We start from the raw sequence: 24,141 nt of genomic DNA on the forward strand, positions 1-24,141 counted from the left end.
TGCAGGCTCTGAGCAGCACTTGCCACTGCTTCCAAGAGCCACTTGAGGTATGTCCCTTCTCCAGCTCCTATGCAGAGGTGTGGCTAGGCGGCTCTGCAGATGCCCCATCTGCAGGCACCGCCCCTGTAGCTCCCATTGGAGCATGTAGGAGCCAGAGCGGGGCCATACCACAGCTTCTGGGAGCTGCGTGGTGCAGTCCCCGGCCCTGCGCCCTGGCTGGAGCGGGGCCGAGCCGTGTGGTGCGGCCCCCGACCCAGCGCCCCAGCCGGAGCAGAGCTGAGCCGCATGGTGCAGCTTGCGGGCCGGCTTAAAACGGCTCACAGGCTGTAGTTTGCCCACCCCTGGAATACTGATATACCCAGTCAGTAGTATGTTGATACACAGTCCCTGTGTGCTACAAATGCCCTAAAGACATTGCAATTTGCAAGCAACTATAGGTTTCCATGGTAGAAGACTTCCACAACTGTACAGCCCTGTTCATCCACATCCTAACTGTGATATGGCATTGGTTAGTTGCAGTCCCTGGGACAAAAGGTTTCCCTCAGCTCCAAGTCGCCCTAGTGCATGGCTGCAACACTTTTTGGACAGAAAAACCACGTGTGGCTTCAGAATATAGCATACTCATCTCATGCTAGAAGCAGTATCTATGTCAGAGTGTGCAGGCACAGTTCTATTAAAAATAATGGTGCTGTTTAGACAACTGTGCTTGATCCTTCCCTTACCATCCTTGGTTTTACATCTGTCTAATTTAAAACAAAAATCTAGCACTGTACAACATCAATAAAGCACTTGTTAAAATTGATAAATAAGTGACTGAGATCTCAAAAAAGTAGTTGTCAATGGGGAATCATTATTAAGGCTGCGAGTTTGTCACAGAAGTCATGGATTTCATGACTTTCCAGGACCTCCATGACTTCTGCAGCAGCTGGCCCAGGGGGCCGCTTGAGCAGCTCGGGCAGCCCCCAGGCCAGCCACACTGGCCACTGCTGGGGCAGTCTCGGTCCACAGTGCCCCCCACCCAACAGCAGCAGCAGGAGTTTGGGTGTGGGAGGGGGCTCAGGGCCGGGGCACAGGAGGGGTGAGGGCTCCAGGCAGCGCTTATCTTGGGGGGGCTCCCCGGAAGCAGCGACATCTCTCAGCTCCTAGGCAGAGGCGTGGCCAGACAGCTCTGCACGCTACCTCCGCCTGTGGGCACCACCCCTGCAGCTCCTCTTGGCTGCGGTTCCCAGGCAATGGGAGCTGTGGAGCCAGCACTTGGGGTGGAGGCACCGCACAGAGCTGCCTGGCCATGCCTCTGAGCTGACGGAGGGGGATGACACTGCTTCTGGGCAGGTGCAGAGTCAGGTAGGGAGCCTACCAGCCCCACCAACTGCCCCCGCCAGCACCTGCGGCGCCCCCCGGGGCCATGCCCCACCCTACCCCCATGGCGACCCCAGGGCCATGCCCCACCGCAACCCCAAGATTTAGTCAGGGGTATATAGTACAAGTCATGGACAGGTCACTGGCTGTGAATTTTTGTTTATTGCCCGTGACCTGTCCATGACTTTTACTAAAGATACTAGTGACTAAAATGTAGCCTTATTCATTATCAAACATGGGTGTTTGTAATGCGGTTCTGGCAGAATCCGTTCTAGACCCAATGCTATTTAATATTTTTATCAACGATCTGGAAGTAAATATAAAAATCACTGCTGATTATGTTATCCACTAATTTTAAGATTGTCTGAGTGGTAAATAAGAACCATCATGCAGAGAAATTGAGATCATTTGGTAAGCTGAGCTCATTCAAACAAAATGTATTAATGAAGTCAAATACAAGGTCATACATCTAGGAAGAAAGAATATTGTTAAGACTGATACTGGTGTTTATTCTGGTGTCCACATTTTAAAAAGGATGTTGAAAAATTAAAGATGGTGCAGAAAATAGCCACAAAAGTTATTTGAAGGCTGGAAATACTGCCTTACACTAAGAGACTTTTAGCATTTAGCTGTTTAGCTTATCAAAAAGAAGGTGAGCTGATCATGGTGTATAAGTACCTTCTCAGGGAGAGAATACAGATACTAAAGGGCTCTTGAACCTAGCTGAGAGAGGTATAGTGGCTGGAACAGTGGTGGGCAATCTGTGGCCCGCCAGGGTGATCTGCTGGCGGGCTGTGAGACAGTTTATTTACATTGACCGTCTGCAGACACGGCTGCCTGCAGCTCCTAGTGGCCATGGTTTGCCGTTCCCGGCCAATGGAAGCTGCGGGAAGTGGCCTGGGCTGCAGGGACATGCTGGCCGCCGCTTCCTGCGGCTCCCATTGGCCGGGAACAGTAAACCGCTGCCACTGGGAGCTGCGGGCGGCCGTGCCTGTGGACGGTCAATGTAAACAAACTGTCTCGTGGCCCGCCAGCAGATCACCCTGATGGGCCACAGGTTGCCCACCACTGGGCTGGAAGCTAAAGCCAGACAAATTCAAATTAGAAATAAGGTGAAATTTTTATCAGAGAGAGTGATTAACCACTTGCCAAAGCTACCAAGGGAAATGGTGGATTCTCTCTCTTCAAGACTTCAAATCAGAACTGGGTGCCTTTCTGGAAGCTATGCTTTAGTCACGTTATTGGGCTCTCTATGGGGTAAGTGGTTGAAATTCTATGGCCTGTGTTATACAGGAGGTCAGATTAGATGATCTAAGGATCCCTTCTGGCCTTAAAATCTATGAATTATGTTATTCCTGATTTACACTGCTGTAAAAGGAGAATCAAGCCCACTGAATTATGCAGAGAAAATTGAGACAACAGTTTCATGCAATTGATGTCCTTGCAATGGTTACATCATGGTAGAGACTGCCCAGCCTTGTCGATGGTAGGATGGGCCTCTGAACACCCCCTGTGGGCCTTGACATGACCTGCTGATGACCTGCTGGGAACCCCTGAACAACCACCAGAATAACTACTGGGGACTACTTCTGGGGACACTGTGACAGACTCCTGTACACTGTCTGTAGGTCCAGGGACAAACACTGGGAGCTGCAGGAGTGACCCTTCAACACCCCTTGAATGCTCCTTGAGATGCTGGGATGGACCCTTGGAGCAACCTGAGTGGGCCCCTGGGGACATGGAGGGGCCCTGAACACCCCCTACACACTGGGCCAGGCCCTGAATAATCTCGGGTCACCAGAATGAGCCCCTGAACACTCCTTGGGGACCCATGGATTGTGCCCCTGAATGCCATCTGTGGGCCCTGGAACGGGCCCTCAAACATCCTTTGGAGCAGCAGACTTGGTATACACAGCATACATCATCATCGCAACCTCACTTAGACCCTAACTTTACTTACATGAGTAGGCCCAGCCCCTGGGCTGCTCTAACTTATGCCAACAACTACAGGGAGGATCGGTATTAATGAGGTGTTGTAACGATGCTGGTCTTGGTGGGACCCAACTGAGAGTGCCAATTCAGGACAAATTGCTTAAAGCAGGGCAGTTACAGCCCAAGGCTGAGGTTTTTCCACCTCTAAGGCAAACCAAACCAGCCAGACAGAGAGGACTTTGGTTTTGTCCCACTGGCTAACCACAAGTCACACAAGCAATTCCCTTAGACACTCCAGTTTCCCAGTATCACCACCAGTGCCACTCGTTATGGGGACAAATGGTTATGAAGACCAATACCCCAGTAAAAGAAAAAAGGTTTTCTCGATCACAAAGGACCAAGCCCCAGACCCAGGTCAATATATAAATCAGATCTTACCCACAAATCATGCTGTTGCCAATCCTTTAGAATCTAAAGTCTAAAGGTTTATTCATAAAGGAAGAAGATATAGATGAGAGCAAGAATTGGTTAAATGGAATCAATTACATACAGTAATGGCAAAGTTCTTGGTTTAGGCTTGTAGCAGTGATAGAATAAACTGCAGGTTCAAATCAAGTCTCTGGAGTACATCCCCCCAGCTGGGATGGGTCATCAGTCCTTTGTGTAGAGCTTCCATTGGTAGCAAAGTCCCTCCAGAGGTAAGAAGCAGGACTGAAGACAAGATGGAGATGAGGCATCAGCCTTTTATAGTCTTTTCCAGGTGTTAGAACACCTCTTTGTTCTAACACAGCAAAATGGAGTCTGGAGTCACATGGGCAAGTCCCTGCATACTTTGCTGAGTCACAAGGCGTATCTGCCTTCTCTCAATGGGTCAATTGTATAGCTGATGGTCCTTAATGGGCCATCAAGCAGGCTAGGCAGAGCTGACACCAACTTGTCTGGGGTGTCATCCAGAAGCATAGCATATTTTGAAATACAGACAGTATAGAGCCAATATTCATAACTTCAACTACAAAAATGATACACACATATAGACAGCATAATCAGAACCAGCAAACCATAACCTTGTCTTAGACACCTTATTTGACCTCCTTTATACAGATTTGGTGCCACTACAGGACCTTGGTTGCAACAATGATCTATACGGTCCCAGTTTATGTCAATAACGTGACAGGTGTGAAGGTGAAGGTGGCTTAAAGCCACCCTCTCCTCTCAAGCTCTGTGTAAGCTTGTCTCTCTCACCACCAGAAGTTGGTCCAATAAAAGATATTACCTCACCCACCTTGTCTCTCTCATATCATGGGACCGATACAGCTACAACAGCACTGCCACCTTTACTCATGTATGCAATCTGGTCCCCCGACACTGGCCTCATGTTATGAAACCACAAATAGTTTTGTCCAGTTTGCTTTTGTCTCTACTTGATGTGCTGGTAGTTCAGTGTACGGTATGCAAGTCATGTAAACCTGGAGATAAGTTGTTTAGATTGTAGACAGGCACAACAAACTTAGCAACCAGGCTACATGGCCTGTACTCAGAGCTAGTCATAAGAGCATGCTAGCAACGCATAGGGCTGGGCTTAGTGACGCTTTGAGGCAAAGGCTAGCAACAATTAAGAAAGGAGTGACAATTTCAAGCTGAGCAACATTGCAGCGACCATGACCTATCCCCAGCACAAGAGATTGCAATAAGAAATAGCAAAGAAAGCTGTGCTTGGAATATCTGTGTTGCCCTTAGTCATTCATTTGAGCCTGGGAACTTTTTTTTTTTTTTTTAATATATATATTGTCTTCTATTGTCACCCACTCATACTGAGGAGACTTTTTAATGAAATGCTTCTTTGAAGATCCTTGAGGACAAAAATAACTGAAAATAAAAGCTGTCTCCCTAGTTTAGCTGTGTAATCCACATCTACCTACCTATTACTCTGAAAAATTGCCACAATGACAGACTCTTCCATGGTAGATCACATGACCCGACTGAAACTCAAACTCCTGGAGAAGGTAAGATAACAATGCAGCATTCATATTTTTGTAAAACTTCAAATAATTATATTAATTATCATTATTATAGCAATGACAATTATAGTTATTAACTAAAAAATCATGCAAATCACAGGACTTGGTGATGGTGGGGGACTTCAGCTACCCAGACATCTGTTAGGAAAATACAGGAGGGCACAGATTATCCAACCAGTTCTTAGAATGCCTGGAGCAGCTTTTTATTATAGAAGGTGGAGAAAGTGACTAGGGGAAAGGCTTTTCTAGATTTGATTCTGACAAATAAGGAGGAACTAGTTGAAAATTTGAAGGTGGAAGTCAGTTTGGGTGAAAGTGATCATGAAGTGATAGAGTTCATGATTCTAAGGAATGGTAGAAGGGAAAACAGCAGAATAAAGACAATGGATTTCAAGAAGGCAGGCTTTAGCCAAGTCAGAGAATTGTGAGGTTTAAGATCCCATGGGAAGCAAGGCTATGTGAAAAAAAAAAGTTCAGGAGAGCTGGCACTTTTGTAAAGGGACATTATTAAGGGCACAAAACGCAAACTATCCCGACATGTAGGAAAGATAAGCCGGGGGGGGGGGGGGGGGGGTCTTTTACCATACTTCCTAACCAGCAGATCTTCAGTGACCTGAAACTCAAAAAAAGACTCATACCAAAGTAGGTCAACTTACAAAGGATGAACATGAAAAAAAACAACATAAGCATGTAGAGACAAAATTAAAAAGGCCAAGACACAAAACAAGATTAAACTAGCTAGGGACATAAAGGGTAACAAGAAAATATTTATAAATCCATTAGAAACAAGAGGAAGACCAAGGGATTGGTCCTGCTTTGAGCAGGGGGTTGGACTAGATGACCTCCTGAGGTCCCTTCCAACCCTGATAGTCTATGGATCTATGACAAGGTAGGATCATTACTCAATGAGGATAGGGTTACCATAGGTCCGTATTTTCCCGGACATGCCCGGCTTTTTAGTTGTTAAATCGCCATCCGGGAAGAATTTTTAAATATGTAAAAATGTCTGGGAAAATACGGACCTATGGTAACCCTACCATATGGAGCGCTGGCGGGGGCTGGGTTCGCTCCTGGCCTTGCGTTGCGGTGATGAGCAGGAAGCCACAGTCCGGCCTTTATCAGCGGGCGGCAGGTGGGGCTGGGCCCCGGGCCCTGCGCTCCAGCTCCATGGGTGGCGGGGGACAGCGGTTGTAGGCGCCTCCCGGCAGGGCCGGGAAACATCAGCAGCAGCGCGGCCTCTCCTGCCCCATGATGGGCTACGCTCCCCGCCTGCCCCTGCTGCTGTGGAGGCAGCCGCCGCCCTGGGCTCAGGTTGCCTGGCTCCCCCCGAGCGGTGCCCGGTTCCTGCTGCTCTCGGCCAGCAGGTGCGGGGCCCCAGCCGAGCCCAGCCCCTTGTGTCTCCTCCGCAGCGGCGCTCCCCGGTCTGTGTCTTCCCGGGCGGCCGCGGCGGCAGCAGCCGGGGAGCCTGAGAGGAGGAGCGGCCCCCGGGCAAGTGGGGGAGACTCTAAGGTGAAGAGGCTGCTGGCCCTGGTGCGGCCCGAACGCTGGAGACTGACAGGTACCTGCCCCTGCCCCATCCTGGCACCACCTGCCCCCCAGCCCAGTGAGTGTTACCTACCCCACCAGCCTCAGTGCCCTGCCCCATACTGTCAGCCACCCCAATCTCACTGTGACACCAGCACCCCTTGGCAAAGGGCCCCCATATCTTCACAAACAGCTGTCACCGCAGGCCTGACAAACTCACTGCACCCCACACGTGTCTTACAGGGCACTTACCCACAGAGAGGAATGTGGAAGGGATCTACACAAGGCTGGTAACTTGTCAAGAGTGAGCATCTTTGTGAGATGTGTGCATGGGTAATATTGAAGGAATAATGTATCTACCTTAGAAGTCTGCTTTATAGACTTGGAGTAGAAATTAGTCACCAGGGGATATTGGCCCTTTGGGGCAAGGGGATTTGTCATCCTGCCTAACCTGGCTGGTGATGCAATGCAAGGCTCAATTGTTTAGCTTTGCACAATAGTAAGACTGAATGGGACACCATCAGAGGCAATGGCAAACAATTGAAATGCCTGAAAGGTAAAAAAGAAACATTACAACAGTACTGGAACAAATAGTCAAGCAATCAATTTATAAGCACCTAGAAGATAATAAGTAACAGTCAACATGGTGTCACAACCAGGACATAGGCAATCAACAGAGTGGTCAGAGTTAGGCCAAGTCCAGTACCAGGAAGTTAGCATCTGAGACAGGCCAGAAGGCAAACAGAGAGTCAGGTATCAGAAGGCAGGCAGGGTCAGGTTACCAGATGATCATCAGCAGGCAGGAAGAGCAGGAATCACAGGGGAAACAGCCCTAAAGCAGGGAGAACACAGTTGCATGGCCAACTTCCTGTTCCTGTGCTTGGGTTAAATATAGTGTGGGGACTAATCAGGATCTGCATGGTTTCATAAGAACGGCCGTACTGGGTCAGACCAAAGGTCCATCTAGCCCAGTATCCTGACAGTGGCCAATGCCAGGCACCCCAGAGGGAGTGAACCTAACAGGTAATGATCAAGTGATCTCTCTCCTGCCATCCATCTCCACCCTCTGACAAACAGAATCTAGGGACACCATTCCTTACCCATCCTGGCTAATAGCCATTAATGGACTTAACCTCCATGAATTTATCCAGTTCTCTTTTAAACGCTGTTATAGTCCTAGCCTTCACAACCTCCTCAGGTAAGGAGTTCCACAAGTTGACTGTGCGCTGTGTGAAGAAGAACTTCCTTTTGTTTGTTTTAAACCTGCTGCCTATTAATTTCATTTGGTGACCCCTAGTTCTTGTATTATGGGAATAAGTAAATAACTTTTCCTTATCTACTTTCTCCACATCACTCATGATTTTATATACCTCTATCATATCCCCCCTTAGTCTCCTCTTTTCCAAGCTGAAAAGTCCTAGTCTCTTTAATCTCTCCTCATATGGGACCTGTTCCAAACCCCTAATCATTTTAGTTGCCCTTCTCTGAACCTTTTCCAGTGCCAGTATATCTTTTTTGAGATGAGGAGACCACATCTGTACGCAGTATTCAAGATGTGGGTGTACCATCAATTTATATAAGGGCAATAATATATTCTCCATCTTATTCTCTATCCCCTTTTTAATGATTCCTAACATCCTGTTTGCTTTTTTGACTGCCTCTGCACACTGTGTGGACATCTTCAGAGAACTATCCACGATGACTCCAAGATCTTTTTCCTGATTTGTTGTAGCAAAATTAGCCCCCATCATATTGTATGTATAGTTGGGGTTATTTTTTCCAATGTGCATTACTTTACATTTATTCACATTAAATTTCATTTGCCATTTTGTTGCCCAATCACTTAGTTTTGTGAGATTTGTTTCACCAATCAGATCTCAGGACTAGAGTTCAGCTGCTATTCTAGAAACTGCTAGCATACCACTAGGTGTCAGATGGGGACTACCTAGCTCTTACAAGCCCTCGGGATCAGGGTTTGAGACCCATGTGATCCCTAAGATGTGTATTTGTCAAGAAAATTGTGTCAAACTAACTTAATAGCCTCCCTTGACAGGATAACAAGCCTTATAGATGGGGGAAGCAGTAGATGTGAGTTACTTCTACTTCAGTAAAGCTTTTGATACCGTCTCACATGACCTTCTCGTAAACAAACTGGGGCAATATAGCCTTATACTATCCTACTATAACATGGATGCACAACTTGGAAAACTGTGGTCAGAGAATAGTTATCAATGGCTCACAGTCAAGCTGGAAGGGAGTATCAAGTGAGATCCCACAGATAGCTATCCTACATCTGGTTCTATTCAATACCTTCATAAATGATTTGGATAATGGGATAGACAGTAAAGTTATAAAGTTTGCAGATGACACCAAGCTGGGAGGGGTAGCAAGCACTTTGGAGGACAAGATTAGAATTAAAAATTATCTTGACAAACTGAAGAAATTATCTGAAATAAATAGGATGAAGTTCAATAAGGACAAATGCAAAGTATTACACTTTGGAAGGAATAATCAATTGCACAAATACAAAATGAGAAATGGGTGTCTAGGAAGGAGTACTGCAGAAAAGGATCTGGGGGTTATAGTGGATCACAAACTAAATATGAGTCAACAATGTAACATCGTTGAAAGAAAATTGAACATCATTCTGGGATACATTAGCAGGAGTGTTGTAAGCAAGACACAAGAAGTAATTCTTCCACTCTACTCAGCACCAATAAGGCATCAACTGGAGTATTGTGTTCAGTTATGGGCACCACACTTTGGGAAAGATGTGGACAAATTGGAGAAAATCCAGAAGAGAGCATCAAAAATGATTACAGTTCTGGAAAACATGAATTATGAGGAAAGATTGGGAAAAAAAGGGTTGTTTAGTCTGGAGAAAAGGCAACTGAAGAGGGACATGATAACAGTCTTCAAGTATGTACAGGGTTGTTATAAAGAGGAGGGTGATAAATTGTTTTTTTTATTCACTGAGGACAGGACAAGAAGTGATGAGTTTAAACTGCAGCAAGGGAGATATAGATTAGACATTAGGAATAACTTCTTAACTGGAAGGATAGTTAAGCATTGGAAAAAATTTCATAGGGAGTTTGTGGAATCTCCATCATTGGAGATTAAGAACAACTAGAGAAACATCTGTCAGGGATGGTCTAGCTAATACTTAGTCCTGCCTCAATGTAGGGGACTGGACTAGATGACCTATTGACATCCCTTCCAGTCCTACATTTCTATGATTCTGTGACTGTACTGCACCCAAAACACAAGAAGCGTTCGGCATCCAACTCATTATCTTTTTCCTATAGTGAGAAGCCGAACAGTGTGCAGCATTAGAGTATCATAATTATAATTATTTTCAGAGAATAAAATAATTTTATAATATCAATGTTATATGAACCTTAAAACAAATTAAAGGGGGAAAATAATGATAGAGTGATTACCATCCCATAATGTCAAAGTAATAGTTGGTTAACTAAACAAGCTTAAGTTGCCTATGAAATAAAAATTTCAATGTCACTATCATTCAGCAAAGCAGCACAAACAGGTGCATCCCAAGGGCAGGAAGGGGCTACGTTGGCTTTTAGACATCTTTGTGCCCTCCTTATTATGGATTGCTTTGGGGTCCAGTGTGGTCCCCAATGCAACTTAGGCAACCCATCCCCAAATGCCTGTGGGCTGCAGTGCCATACAGAATCTCTGAAGCACTCTACTCTGTGGCCCTGCCCCCTACCACACCTGGCACGCCTCCCTCCTCGGCACATCCTCTAGGCACAGGCTTGCAAAGAGTCCTGCCTAAGGCCACAATGGCAGCATCAGTGGAAACTGTTTGGGTTGGGGATCCATGGGAGTGGAGGAGATTTGACTGCAGGGATTATTTATTTAGCGTGTGCATAGTCGTCTAGCTGAGTGATGGCATCTTCAGTGGTGTGATGCAGTTCTTCTAGGCCACCGCTGAACCTAGTCAGCAGGCATTCAGCGACAATGTGCGTCATCGTCTGTGTTGCGCCGTAGCTGCGCAAAGGGCTGTCACGAAGGCCCCAGCGATACTGGTTGGTGACACAGAGACCTTGGATCAGCGTTCCCGTCGCGCCACCCGCCAGTACCTGACAGCAGTCAGGGAAGCTAATGATCCAACCACCAAGCCGAATTCCATGAGCACCAGCCCAACGAATAAATAAATAAAATAATTTTTTTTATATAAAATAAATAAATAAATCCAGCACTGTCATCACTGACAACCCCAGCGTGCAGCCCGATGACTTCTATGTCATTGGTCCAGCTCTAGGCATGTTACAACTCAACATGGAGGGTTTGTCGGCTGCCAAGCATGATGTACTGCAGGGATGCTGTTCACATATCATTTGCCCATCAACCTTGAAGTAAATTCCTCCCTCTGTGCTGTGGAATTCTCTTTTAGTCTTGGGGGCATCTGCTGACTAGCTGGGGAACTGTTGGCACTGCAGATCCAGAGGGCCAAGAAAATGCAGAAGCACAAGGCCTTCACGCAGACAACCTTGTTATCTCTGGATTTCCAAGATCTGTGGGCACTGGGGACTAATCCACTACATGTCTCTAATGCGCCAAAGGAAATGATGCTGGGGAAACTCTGAGAATGGTGCTTCACAGATTTTCCAGTCCCTCATGCAAGTAATTCCCATGGAAGGGATTATCTGGCCCCTTGGCACTAAAGTTCATTCTTTAACCAAACTAGATTTACACTTAACCATTTTGGGATCAATAGACTTTTACAAATATCAGTCTGTTTTCATTTTTGTATATTTATGACATTCTAAATAGTCTGTAATTGTCAAGGTTCCGGGATCTGCTCTAACTTGTTCAAGGCAGCACCGACGGTTCAGCCTAGGGCACTGATTTGGCCAGCTTCTCCATGTGAACAGATCCCTATTCTCACATGGAGCAACTGCCAGGATCAGGGCCTACAACTGCAGAATGTTGAGGAATTGCTATTGTGACGCAGTTAGTGAGGGGCATACATCTTCTAGTTTGCCTACCACAGGAAAAGCCCTTAAGGTGGCCCATGGGCCTCTAAAATGAAACCCAGGATGTGCTGTGGGGATAGTCTGCCGCTTGGAGCAGTTATTTCATTAGAATTCAGCTCTGTAACATGATTCCCTGTGATTAGCAAACAACAATAACAAAATCATTTGGGTGCTTGTATTCCCTGGAAATGCTCCCTTGGAAAGCATACACATTTTTTGATGAGATGCAGGTCTTGATCATTTTTGGTTTAATTTTTCTGTTGCACCTCACAGATCCAGGGCCTTTGCTTCTTCTGCCTTAGGCAAAGGAGATTCAACAAAGACCTAGGTATTGTCTTAGGTCTAGGTGGGGGTTTTAGACTTTTTTTTTTTAACTGTGATTATATTTTACCTCAAGATATGCCAGGAGGAAAGTACCTGCACTTCTAATAATTCCATGCAGACAGCCAAGCTGCCCACATGTTTGTGTATTGAAGGGGTACTTGTTTTACCTGTGCACTCTTGCTTTTTTGTAATATTTAAAAATGGCATCAATCATTTTTTTCTTTATATGTGTGTGTGTGTGTATACGCCAAGGTTCTTCTTGTGTTTTAGCCTAGGGGTAGAAGGATGGTCAAGTTTTCCCTTCCCTGTTTGTGCTGGAGGACCCTCTGGAGGACTGGAGAGCTCACCTCAGGCCCCAACTAAAGGGAAAGGGGTAGGGTGACCATACATCCCGTTTTGGCCAGGACAGTCCCTTTTTTAAGCCCTGTCCTGGCCATCCTGACTTTTTTTTTCCCCAAAAGGAGGCATTTGTCACGTTTACTCTTGCTGACTTCATCAGTTTGCTCTTGCCAATGGGAGAAATGCCCACTTTTGTCAAAAAAAGTGGGGTGTGGTGCAAAGGGGGCAAGCAGAGATGCCAGCTCCCCAGAGGGGGGGAGGCGGCAGTGTTCCAGCATGCGGGGGGCAGGGTTCCAGCAACAGGCTAGAGCCTTCTGAGGGGGCCCCACAGGGTTCCAGCGACAGGCAACAACCTCACGCGGGGCGTGTGTGTGTGTGGGGGGGGGGGGCAAATACACACAGCAAGCCTGGGAGAAGGCAGCAGCTGCAGTTGTAAAAAGACAGAGCCTTTCATTCACCCTGTCTCCCTAGCGTAGTGGTTCTCAACCTGTGCCCCAATCAGCACACTGCTGCAGCCCCTGTGACAGCCTCAGAGCCATACAGGTACTAGATATATTGTGTGGATGCAGCCCCCATAACACAGAGAGCTGCATCTGGGCCCACAATGGTAAATAAGTTGAGAACCACCGCCCTAGCAGCTATACTTTATTTGTACAACACATGTGAAATAGGACAAATATTTGTCCTATATACTGAAATAACCATGTGCCTTTCATTTAAACCTTCACTGTACGTGACTTTCTACATTGTGTCTCTACCTTATTTTTGCACATCAGTACATTTGGGAGAATAGTTAAAGTCCCAGAAAAGGTCTTGATCCTGTGCCATGCTGAGCTCCCTCCGGTCCTATTTACTTCCAGCTCTTTGTTTTTTCCTGTGTGTAGTTTAGAGGTGCTTACACTTGTTGAAATCAGTTACGTTAAATAAAAAAATAAAAAAAAATCCAGCTGACCCTGGTCCTTGGCTCTGCCAGGACAATGCTGTCTTTAGGGCTACTTACCCCTGGCCCTGGGTGGATCACCTCTGTATAAGGGGATTCTCTGATGATGTGGAGGCAATATAGCAGTTTCCACATGACCTCTCTTCTCTTCCACATGACCTCCTGCAGCTTCTGCAGGAGATAAGACTGAGGCTTCCTTTCACGTTATATTAACATCCGAACTGTCTTCGAAGTACCCTAACTTGTCACTATGGGACTGGTGCATACCAGGCAAATCACCAAGGCAACCCCCCCTGAACCTCCAACCCTAGCCCGGGAGTTCCCAGCCACAGCCAAGGATGTGGCTAGTAGCTCTGTACGGGATTCATTTTTCTATTGCAGATGCACAATAAGTATGACTAGCAGGAAGTGAGAGATGTCCCTTCTCTCCAACTCCATTTTATTTCCTTGTGTCCCAAAAGTGTGTTTGTCATGCAGGGCTGGATATTCTTGTGAGCCTCAGTCCCTGACTTTTAATCAATTCTCACAATGGTTTTATCCACAGAAACTAGAAAACGAACGTGAGACCCTGGAGAATGTTGAGTCACCCCTCTCCACAGCAAGTAAGAGATAAAAGATTTGCTCTAGTTCAGATCATAGTTTGATGCAGCAATCATTGAGTGATGTTCTCTGGCCTGGGCTACTCAGGAGGTCAATGGTCTCTTCCAGCCTTCAAATCTAGAAGATGCATCTCTGCTCTCACCCACCACACCCAGTGAGACAGTCAGAAAGCACCCTATGTTTATTATGTCGATAGGAATATTACAGTGTGACAGGAAAGTGGCCTCAAACTCCTTCTGGTGCTGCCTTCCCTCAGTCTAGGCATCTTGTACAGCTGTCTAACCTAATGTAAGGGGACTGTTGGCCCCTTACTAAAACTCAGTGGGGTTTTTTGGCTGGCTAGCTCCCAGTGCCAAAAGAAAGGGGAAGGGCCAATGGGAAATCAGGACCCTGAGACTTAGGGTCAATGGGAAATCAGGGGCAATGGGGAGAGGCCAATGCTCAAGGTCAGCCTGATTGACAGGGCAGGCAGGCCAATGAGGGAGTCAGGAGGCCCCCGTCCTCCATGTGAGCTGGAGCTGCCTGGGTCATAGAGTGGGGTCAAGCTCAGGAGAAAGCAGGAGCCTGCTCTGAACTGGGGAGCAGAGCTGCAAGAACAAAAGCCAGAGAAGCAGCCCAGGGAGCAGACCTGTGCTGGGAGCAGAGCTGCAGCAACCAGAGCCAGAGGGGCCAGAGAAGCAGCCCGGGGCTGGAGGCAGAGCAGCAGCATCAGTGCTGAGGCAGAGTGGAGCTGGAGCAGTCTGGAGCCGGGTGCGGGGAGCAGCTGGGGAGAGTGAGGGGGACCCTGGGCAACAGGTTCAGCGCAGGGAGATGCCCCCAGCCAAGAGGCCTTGCAGGCCAGACTTGGAGGGGGATCGTAACCCCAACTCTCAGGGGGCCATTTAGGGATCTGGGGCAAAAAACTGATGCTGGGAAGAACGGTCCTGCCACCTAGAGCCTGAGGGCGTGTGGCCACCGCCAGAGCAAGTGTCTGACCCACAGCCTCCCTGCAGCACAGCCGGGGCCTGGCCAGGGGCCTGGGACGTGTGAGGAACAGACTGTGAACTGCCCTGACATTCCAGAGACGCTGGTTGTGGTGTCCCTGTGCCACAGAACGGGGTGACGGGTTTTCCTTTGACCTTTCCCATGTTTTCCTTTTTTTTTTTTTTTTTAAATTGATTTCTAAATAAATTGTATTTGCTTTGAACTGTATGTAATGATCAGTGGGCCAGGGAAGCACCCAGTGCAGAGACCACCCCAGAGTGGGGACACCCTAGTCCCTGCCCTAAGTGACCACGACAAGGTTGGGGGTTGAGCCCCCTCCCCCCCAAGGAATCCTGGGCCCAGCCTTGTTGGGGTTACGAGGACTCTACCCCCCATTGGCCTGCTAAACCCAGGGTTGTGAATTCAATCCTTCAGGGGGCCATTTAGGGATCTGGGGCAAAAATCTGTCTGGGGATTGGTCCTGCTTTGAGCAGGGGATTGGACTAGATGACCTCCTGAGGTCCCTTCCAACCCTGATATTCTATGAGTCTATGTAAGAGAGTGGAAGGGGAGCCCTCAAGGTCAGGGAGGCCTCTGGGTAAAGGAAGTGGGAGCGAGGACTCAGATCCTTTTGCTAGCCCATTTCACCGGGGTAGCATATAAGCCAGGAAAGTTCCTCAAATAGCAGGCCTATATCTCCTACTAAGATAACCACTCTGCCTTCAGATCCACAGGCCAGCAGGAGCTGGGGCAGGTGAAGACGCAGCCCTTAATGGGAGGAAAGCATTTGCCACTCAGCAGTGATCCATCTTGAAATCAGTGCTGGACTGAAATACCAATTGTTCCAGTGGGTGATGAGGAAGGGCACAGTGCACTAGGCAGCCATTTGATTTTGATTGCTTGAATTTCTCCTTCTCCCTCCCCCCCGTTTCATTTGTGTGTGTCTAAAAGAGCAGACGGGGCCAGATCCTCAGCTATTTCTGAGCAGCGCTTAGTGTAGCAGAGGCCATACCCCCAGCAGTCATGACGGAGTGTGTGTAAAGGAGCCACTAAGCAGGAATAATCCTTCAGTCACCTGCTAAGTCAGTGTTGGCCTGCTTTGCACCAGCAAAGCTGCACAGAGCAGAACGCAGATCACAGTTTGTAGAATGTGAGTCAAATGGGGGAGAGAGGATGCCAGATTATTAAACCCAGGGAGTAAGCAGTGCTGGCCAAGCAGATGCAATTGGAAACCAACATCTGTATTCCCCAGGTTGCTGTGAAACTTGTGCAAAGAATGTCAGATAACATGCACAAGTGATACAAATATATTGGGGTGATGTAAGGGCCAAGGGGACCTCCTGTCTATGGGAACTCAGTGTTTAAGTGAAACATCCCATAAGTCTGTGCTTTTCTTACTGAAACCATCTGCCAGTGATAAGGGCTGCCATAGTATCTGTTATCCACCAACTTTCTCTTCTTCCCTAGCTCCCGTAATAGAGACTCATATCTAGGTTTCAAATCATGGCAATTTCTTAAGCATGATAGGATTCCAGATCATGAAGACTGCCTGTTCCATGAGCCAGAATCTACACATACATATCACTCATCGCTATGCTGTACATGGATTAAAAATTAACTGAGTATCTATGTGCACCCAGTAACATTTCCTTCTAGGCTGGATTTTGTGACGCAAGTTCAGTGGGCTGACAGCAGGACAAAAACTTCAAATACTTCAGCAAAAAGTTTAAAAGGAGCTTTAAGTCTTAATGGCAAAGAACTATTCAAACTTTTCAGAACAACTTGCAGCTGTCAGTGAGACTTATCCTGCATATCTGAAAGCACATGGAATTTTAAAAGAGTTCAAAATCAGCCTTGCAAGGGGACTTACTGTCCCCTCAAAATTTCCATGCAGTTAAGAAGCCATTTCTGAGCTAGAATGAGATGCGTTAGACAAAAGTCACCATTTCAAAAGAGGGTCATTTTGAAACATTTTGACAGACTTTGCACAGTCTCCTTTGCCTTCAGAGTAAATCCAGAAAACATCAGGCCAAATTAAGTTTCCCAGACAAAGTTTTGCCCTAGAGAAGTTAAAAATAGGACTTTATAATACAAGCTGATTGCAGTTTAGCTTTGGGAGAGGTGATATTAACTTTGCACAGTGATTGGGGCTGGAGCTGTACTCGTACAATACAATCCTTCCTCGTTCTTGGGATAGGATTGTCAAGAACATTAACAGAAAATAAAAAAAATTGCCTGGAAAGTAATCATAACAATAGAGTATCGCATTTTCTAGAGTTAACCCACGACTGTAACTGCTAGAACAGCCCTTTCTCTTAGTTATCCTTTAAGAAGGCAACGGAGTCTATCAGATTCCTCTTTCAGGGAGTAACGACGGACATGAGGACGCACTGCAGAACGCGCTGAGACGAAGGAAAGACCTCCTGCAGAAGCTTAGGGTAAGGTCTTCACTACGAGGTGACTGCTGTAGGGGATTTCAGTAGTTAAACAGTATCCTGGAGTGTGAATCACACATGAACAATAGCAATTGCAATAGCAGTTACCAGACTATGCTGGTACTGGGAAGCTCAGGGACTGCATTTTTCTTGGGATCCCTGTATCAGAGGTGATTGAACTTGGAGAAGACTGTAAAAGGGAAGCAAAGTTCATGAGTGCTCTTTTACCATATTCCTGGGATACTGGGGGAAATGCTGTGGAAGTGGGTCCAACCCTTGTGCCCCAGGTCATGCTCCAGACATCCAGATCACCCCCCCCTAAGATTCTTTGGGGACTTGTTGTATGGGCAGCTGCTAGTGGAGCCATGTATTATGGGGCTTGTAGGCAGCCAGGGAACTGAGTATCCCTAGAAGAGCTGGGGGCAATGGAGGAGAAAGCAGCATTTGCCCAAAAGGGCAATCAATGCACACGGTAGCTGTGCCAGTGCAGAGGCTGACCAGGCTTTGGGATGTTTCCAGTTAGCCAGTCATGTCCTGTGACTTGAAAACCAAGCACTGCTGGGGCAGATCCCCTCCTCCAGTACACAGCTCAAGCATTAGACCATGAGCTGGGTCTCAATATGGGGCAGGGGGAAAGGAATCCCCCCCACCCCATTTCCTCAATCTTCAGAGTGGCTGTGGAGCCACTGTGGGTCAAATTAATCCCTGGTGTGGAGTCACTAGAGTTACATCAGGGCCAAGTGTAGCCCTGTGAACGTATTCGTGTTTCCTGCCTTTACTGCACAGGGTTCTCTCTCTCTCTAACAAGAGCTCCTGTGTCACTTGGATCTTTCAGGAGCAGCACCTTTTGGAAGAATTTTCACAGCCCTCTATGTTGGCAGGAGGCCACAGAAAGAACTACAGACCTAAGCCAGTACCTGTTTACCTGCCTTCCCCTCTGGCACCTGCACCAGAACCACCAAGGATCATCCAGCAGACAGTAAGATCTTCCCCATGTCAGTACCAGTGTGTACCCCCAACAGTACATGCTATAAGTAAGGGTAAGATTTTGTCATGGAGGTCATGGATTCTGTGACTTTCTGAGACATCCGTGACATTATCTGCCTCAGCTTCAGCCCTGTGCTCAGAGTGGAAGGAGCCCCAGAGCTGTCAGTCTCCCCCCAGCAGCCAGCCCCCCATTATTTTTAATAAAAGTCACCGAGAGGTCACAGGCTTCCATGAATTTTTGTTTATTGCCCGTGACCTGTCCGTGACTTTTACCTACATAACCATGACAAAATCTTAACTTTCATGTGAGGGGGCATGACTCACCACCTCCTGCTGGCTGTGCTGGGAAATAGCTCTTGGTTGTCAGTGCACCTTCCTCTAGTGGCGTCTCACTGCCATCACTTCTGCTCCCCCTCTAAGAGCCAAGTCACTCCCCAGACCACAGCGTGCTCTTTCTCCACTTTCTCCCCCCCTCCAGGGGGGGAACCGGCTGTCTCTAGTGCAGCCACTTGCCGCTGTGGCCTACTGTAGCCTTCGGTCTGGCCCCTCACCTCAAGGAATAAATTGCAGTCTGAATACTGGCCACCCCCTCTGTAGCAAGTGGGGGGGGGGCTGAGCCTGCCCACTACTCCGGGCCCCAACTCAGGGACCCTATAGCCGGCAGCCATGTGCTGCTGCTACTCTAACTCCCACCGCCTATTTCCCTGGACCACTTCCCCATAGCGCTAACCCCTTCCCAGCCCTTTGTATCAGGGGCCTTAGTCTGGCCATCCTCAGGCTGGTGCTCCCTATTGTTCCCCTGACCCTGCCCAGCACCGCTCTATCTAAGGTGCTCCTCTAAGGCAGCCAGTCCTTCTCCCTTACACTCTAGGGAGAGACTGACTCCGCTCTGGTGAGCAGCCTTTATATGGCCCTCCCTGGCCCTGATTGGCTGCGCCAACAAACCTTCTCCTGATTGGCTCTCTACAAGCCCTCCCTCCATTGGTTTGGTTTTGTGCAGCCTCCCTGAGGGCTGCTTTAACCCTCCATTTACCTGTGTAGGACAGCTGCCATACCACACTTAGCTATAAGAGATAAGTACAGCACCCGGCTCCTCACAGCAAGGCGGCTATCAAAATCCTGGCTGAGCAAGTGGTTTCTCAGGCCTAGATTCACAAAAATCCTTAAGTGTTTAAGTCTGGGATTTAGGCACTTCAGTCCCAGTTTGAGACACCACTGCAATTCACAAAATTTCCACAGAACCCTGGAGCACCTAAACTCACTCAGCACCTAAGTTTTTGCAGTAAAAAGTTCCTTGAGCACCTGTGTTTCGTTCTTTGAATGGGTGCACATCTGCCTCCTTCAGGGCCACCAGAACTTAAGCCCCAGAGCGATTCAACCCCCCAGGGCAGATAGGCCTTTGCCACGTAAGTTGTATGCAGGGCCCCATCTGGTAGGCATTTCTAGCAGCCGCCTACTGGACTGGGCCCCTCAGGCCAATTCCTACAAGACGGGAGAGAGAAAAGGAGACCCAATGGGTCAGGACACTCACCGGCGACGTGGGAGACTCCCCTTCAAGTTCCCTTTTGACTGAGGGGGGAGAAAGGCTTTGAACAGAGATCCACCACCTCTCAGCTGAGTGCCCTAACCATCGGGGCTGGCTCCAGGGTTTTGGCCGCCCCAAGCAGCCAAAAAAAAAAAAAAAAAGCCACGATCACGATCGCGATCTGTGGCAGCAATTCAGCGGGAGGTCCTTCGCTCCGAGCGGGAGTGAGGGACCATCCGCCGAATTGCCGCCGAACAGCTGGACGTGCCGCCCCCCTCTGGAGTGGCCGCCCCAAGCACCTGCTTGCCAGACTGGTGCCTGGAGCCAGCCTTGCTAACCATTGGGCAAGGGAAGTGAGACTCAGGCCTCGGGGGTTCAGGAGCCAAATAGGCGATCAGTATTACCTAAAAGAGCCACAGTAGTGTGAATTCATTGTTCCATTTGCTATATACACACATGTTCTCACAGCAAAGTGACTGACCAAGTATTCTACAATTGGTTAATAACATGGTAAAAGCATCCTGATTGGTTAATGATTGAATCACACATGAAAGAGCCACTTGCAGCTCATGAGCCTCAGCCTGAGTGGCTTTTGTGAATGACATTTGGAGGCACCTATCTCTCCCCATCCATTTTAGGGGAGCTGTGATGCTCTTGGGGGTTTGTCCAGGGTGAATCACTACCACCTGCTTACAGCACGAGAGAGTCTAGTCTGGGCCCACTGAGGGAAAGCCTCCCAACTCTGCCAGCAGCACAAGTGTTCTGCCCCTCGCTCTTACCCTCTGCAGGCCTTCAGTGAGCACACCCCACCTTGTTACAGTCCAATGCCCAGTGCCTTATCTTCTGGAGCCTGCAGTGTGCACCAATCCACTGCTTCTGTGCAAGCAGAGCACCCTAGTTTACTGGCTTCGCCTCAGTTCAACACTCTCCTTAGCACAAGGCACTCAGACGTGTTGATAGTGAAACCAAACAGGAATTTATTTAACAAAGCTTGAGTTAGAGTCACATAAAAGCTAGTAAAAGGCTTTGGAAGCATAAGGTTACAGGTAAAAGAAAAATATAACACAATCTATAGCCTATACTTATTAACAAGATACTTTCCTGGCCAATAAGGTATTTCTCGCCCTACAGTCAATCCTTACAGCACTTGTCCAGTCCCAGGAGCTGGGATCCACTTTTCATGAGACACTTGCGTTGGAAGAGTATCTCCTCCATAACAGATAATATCTTGTGCCCTTTCCTCTTCTCTTATACAGCCCCAGACTGTGACTCGTTTCATAATCAGGGAGTTTCATTACCTTCAGCTCAGCCCTGAGGGTCCCCTATTCTGGGTCTTTTCTTGGGGTTCTTTGTAAATGCTCAGGTCTCATTTGGTGATCACTTTTGACTGAGTTAGCTGAGACCCGACCCCCCCTCAGGTGACACGCTTCATCTCCAACAGCACTGGAACATAATATTCTACATCTCTCAAATATTTCCTGCACAAACATCTCTCCAAACATCAACACCATGATGATCAGCTAGTTCTTTTGGCAAAGACCACACCCGACCCCCGTGGTGACATGTCAGGAGACTGGTCGGACACAGCTGTAATGTACCTGCCAGGGTATGTCTATGCTGCAAGAGCCTGGGTGCCTGTCATGGACTCACAGGTTGTGCCCACTCTTGGCCCCGTACGGTCCCTGGAGACAACCCCCTTCAGTGGGACCGCCCTTCTCGGGGGTCCACTCTCTCCCGGGAGTTAAGCCTCTCCGCCTCCTGGAACCACATCTCTCTGAGCCTTTAGCACGCCTGTCTCTCGCTGTGGGCCCCCTCAGGGAGTCCACTCGCTCTGGATCCCCAGGGCCTCCACTCCCAAAGAGAATAATGCAACCCTGATCTCTAGACCGAAGCGACTCTCAGCCAGCGTAAAACAGAAGGGTTTATTCAGTGTCTGAACACAGCATAGGAAACTCTTCGGGCCTCAGGTCTGGCCTCCTTCAGCACAGTACATCTAAGTCTCTCTTGCATCCAGGTAGGCTCTGCCTGCTCTCCCTCCTCAGTTCAGAGACCCCGCACTTTCCAGCTGGGCATCTGATATCACCCCAGGCCCAGCCTCTGTCCTTTGTCTTCTGTCCAGGTAAACAGGGTCGCCTGGGCCTCCTCTCCTCTCAGCTGTCCTCTGTCATCCCCAGCTGGAACTGGCTAGTCAGGTCACCGGGGTCCTCTCTCTGCAGCCCATTGTCCTCCCACTGGCCAGAACCGGCTGTGACGTCCGAGCTGGGCCTCCCGCTCCCCAGGTCACCAGTCACTGGGGTATTCATTCTCCTGACCGTTGGCCAGGGTCCCAAGTTCCGTCGCTGGTCCTCTCTAACAACAAACTCCCTCTCCCATCACCTTGTTAAACCAGTAACATACAGGGAAACTGAGTTCCACCCCCTCTGCACGCAAACCATTGGAAAAAAACAAGAAAATCCCCCACTTTGTCACATCTCTCCCTCCTTCGAGTCTGAACTGAGTGGGGTCACTTAGCCAGTGACCTGGGGAAGTTCAGGGGCCCCGCTCCGTGATAAAGCATCCTCTATAACATTGGCACTTCCCCTCAAATGGACCACCTCCATGTCATAATCCTGCAGGAGCAGACTCCACCTCAGGAGCTTGGCATTAGCCCTTTAATTTGGTGTAGCCATGTTACGGGCGAATGGTCAGTATACACAGTAACACGCCGCCCAAATAGATATGGCTGCAGCTTTTTAAGGGCCCACACCATGGCCAGGCATTCCTTCTCCATGGCCACATAGTGCTGCTCCCGGGGCAGCAGCTTCTTGCTCAAGTACACAATGGGGTGTCTCTTCCCCTTAGTATCAGTTTGCATTAGCACTGCGCCCAGTCTGAGGTGTTGGTGAACACCAGGAAGGGTTTGTTAAAATCCGGGTTTACCAGCACCGGGCTTTGGATGAGTGCCCCCTTCAGCGCACAGAGAGCCCTCTGGCACTGCTCAGTCCAGACCACCCTGTCTGGCTTGCCATTCCTACAAAAGCTCCATCAGGGGAGCTGCCAGGGAGCTAAAGTGTGGCACAAACCTATGGTAGTACCCTGCCATCTCAGTGAAAGCCTGGATCTGCTTCTTAGTCTGGGGAGTGGGCCAATCCTTGATTGCCTCCACTTTGGCCGGCTTCTGGTGGCTGCTCCCCTCCCCACCTTGTGGCCCATGTATGACACCTCTGCCATCCTCACCTTGCACTTTCCAGCTTTTATAGTCAATCCTGCATCCTGGACATGACCCAGCCCCCGCTTCACCTGGGACACATGGTCCTCCCAGGTTTGGCTAAAGACACAGATATCATCAACATACGTTAGAGCAAAGTCCTCCATCCCCCTCAGTAACTGATTCACCAGGAGCTGGAAGGTTGCAAGTGCCCCCTTGCGCCAAAAGGTAGGACCAGGAACTCGAAGAGCCCTATTGGGGTGGTGGAGGCAGACTTCGCCCTGGCCTCCGGGTCCAAAGGCACCTGCCAGTAGCCTTTGGTAAGATCCATGGTAGTGAGGTACCGGACGCCCCTCAACTTGTCTAGGACCTCATCAGTCCTAGGTATCGGACATGGTGATGGCATTGAGCTTCCGATAGTCCACACAGAACTGGATTGACCCGTCCTTCTTGGGGACCAACACCATGGGAGAGGCCCAGGGGCTGGAGGATGGCTGGATCACCCCTAAAGCCAGCATGTCTCCGACCTCTCTCTCCAGGTCCTGGGCTGCTTTCCCAGTGACCCTGAATGGGGAACACCTGACGGGAGGGTTGGCTCCTGTCTCCACCCGGTGAACAGCCAGGTTCATGACTCAGGTCGGTTGGAAAACAGCTGCTGGTATGAATGCAGCACCCCTCTGATCTCTGCCTGCTGGGCCGGGGTTAGCTGGTCTGAGAGGGGAATTGATTTCAGCGAGGGGTCAGCCCCAGCCTCAGGGAGGAGACCCACCAGTGGATCCTCTCCCTTCTCCTCCCACTGCCCACACACAGCCAGCACCAACTTCTCCCAGTCCCAGTATGGCTTCATCATGTTGAAATGGTACACCTGGTGGCTGTGTGCCCAGTTGGACAGTTCCACTGCATAGTTCACCTCATTTACCTGTCTGATGACCTTGTAGGGGCTGTCCCAGGCAACTTGTAGCTTGTTCTTCCTAACAGGGATGAGAAGGATCACCTGGTCCCCGGTAG

At 48.7% G+C, this 24,141-nt stretch overlaps 1 protein-coding gene across 1 annotated transcript in view; it reads left to right on the forward strand.

Annotated features, from left to right (window-relative positions):
• Window positions 1–5,234: 5,234 nt before the first annotated feature.
• C11H21orf58 (chromosome 11 C21orf58 homolog) overlaps window positions 5,235–24,141 on the forward strand; it is a 55,285-nt gene continuing 36,378 nt past the window's right edge. Inside the window, exons 1-4 of the mRNA XM_065413027.1 lie at window positions 5,235–5,294; window positions 13,981–14,038; window positions 17,364–17,437; window positions 18,270–18,413. Coding sequence (XP_065269099.1) covers window positions 5,235–5,294; window positions 13,981–14,038; window positions 17,364–17,437; window positions 18,270–18,413 — 336 coding nt within the window. The remainder of the gene's footprint in view (window positions 5,295–13,980; window positions 14,039–17,363; window positions 17,438–18,269; window positions 18,414–24,141) is intronic.

Source organism: Emys orbicularis, chromosome 11 (assembly GCF_028017835.1).
Source record: "Emys orbicularis isolate rEmyOrb1 chromosome 11, rEmyOrb1.hap1, whole genome shotgun sequence".
Taxonomy (NCBI): domain Eukaryota; kingdom Metazoa; phylum Chordata; order Testudines; family Emydidae; genus Emys; species Emys orbicularis.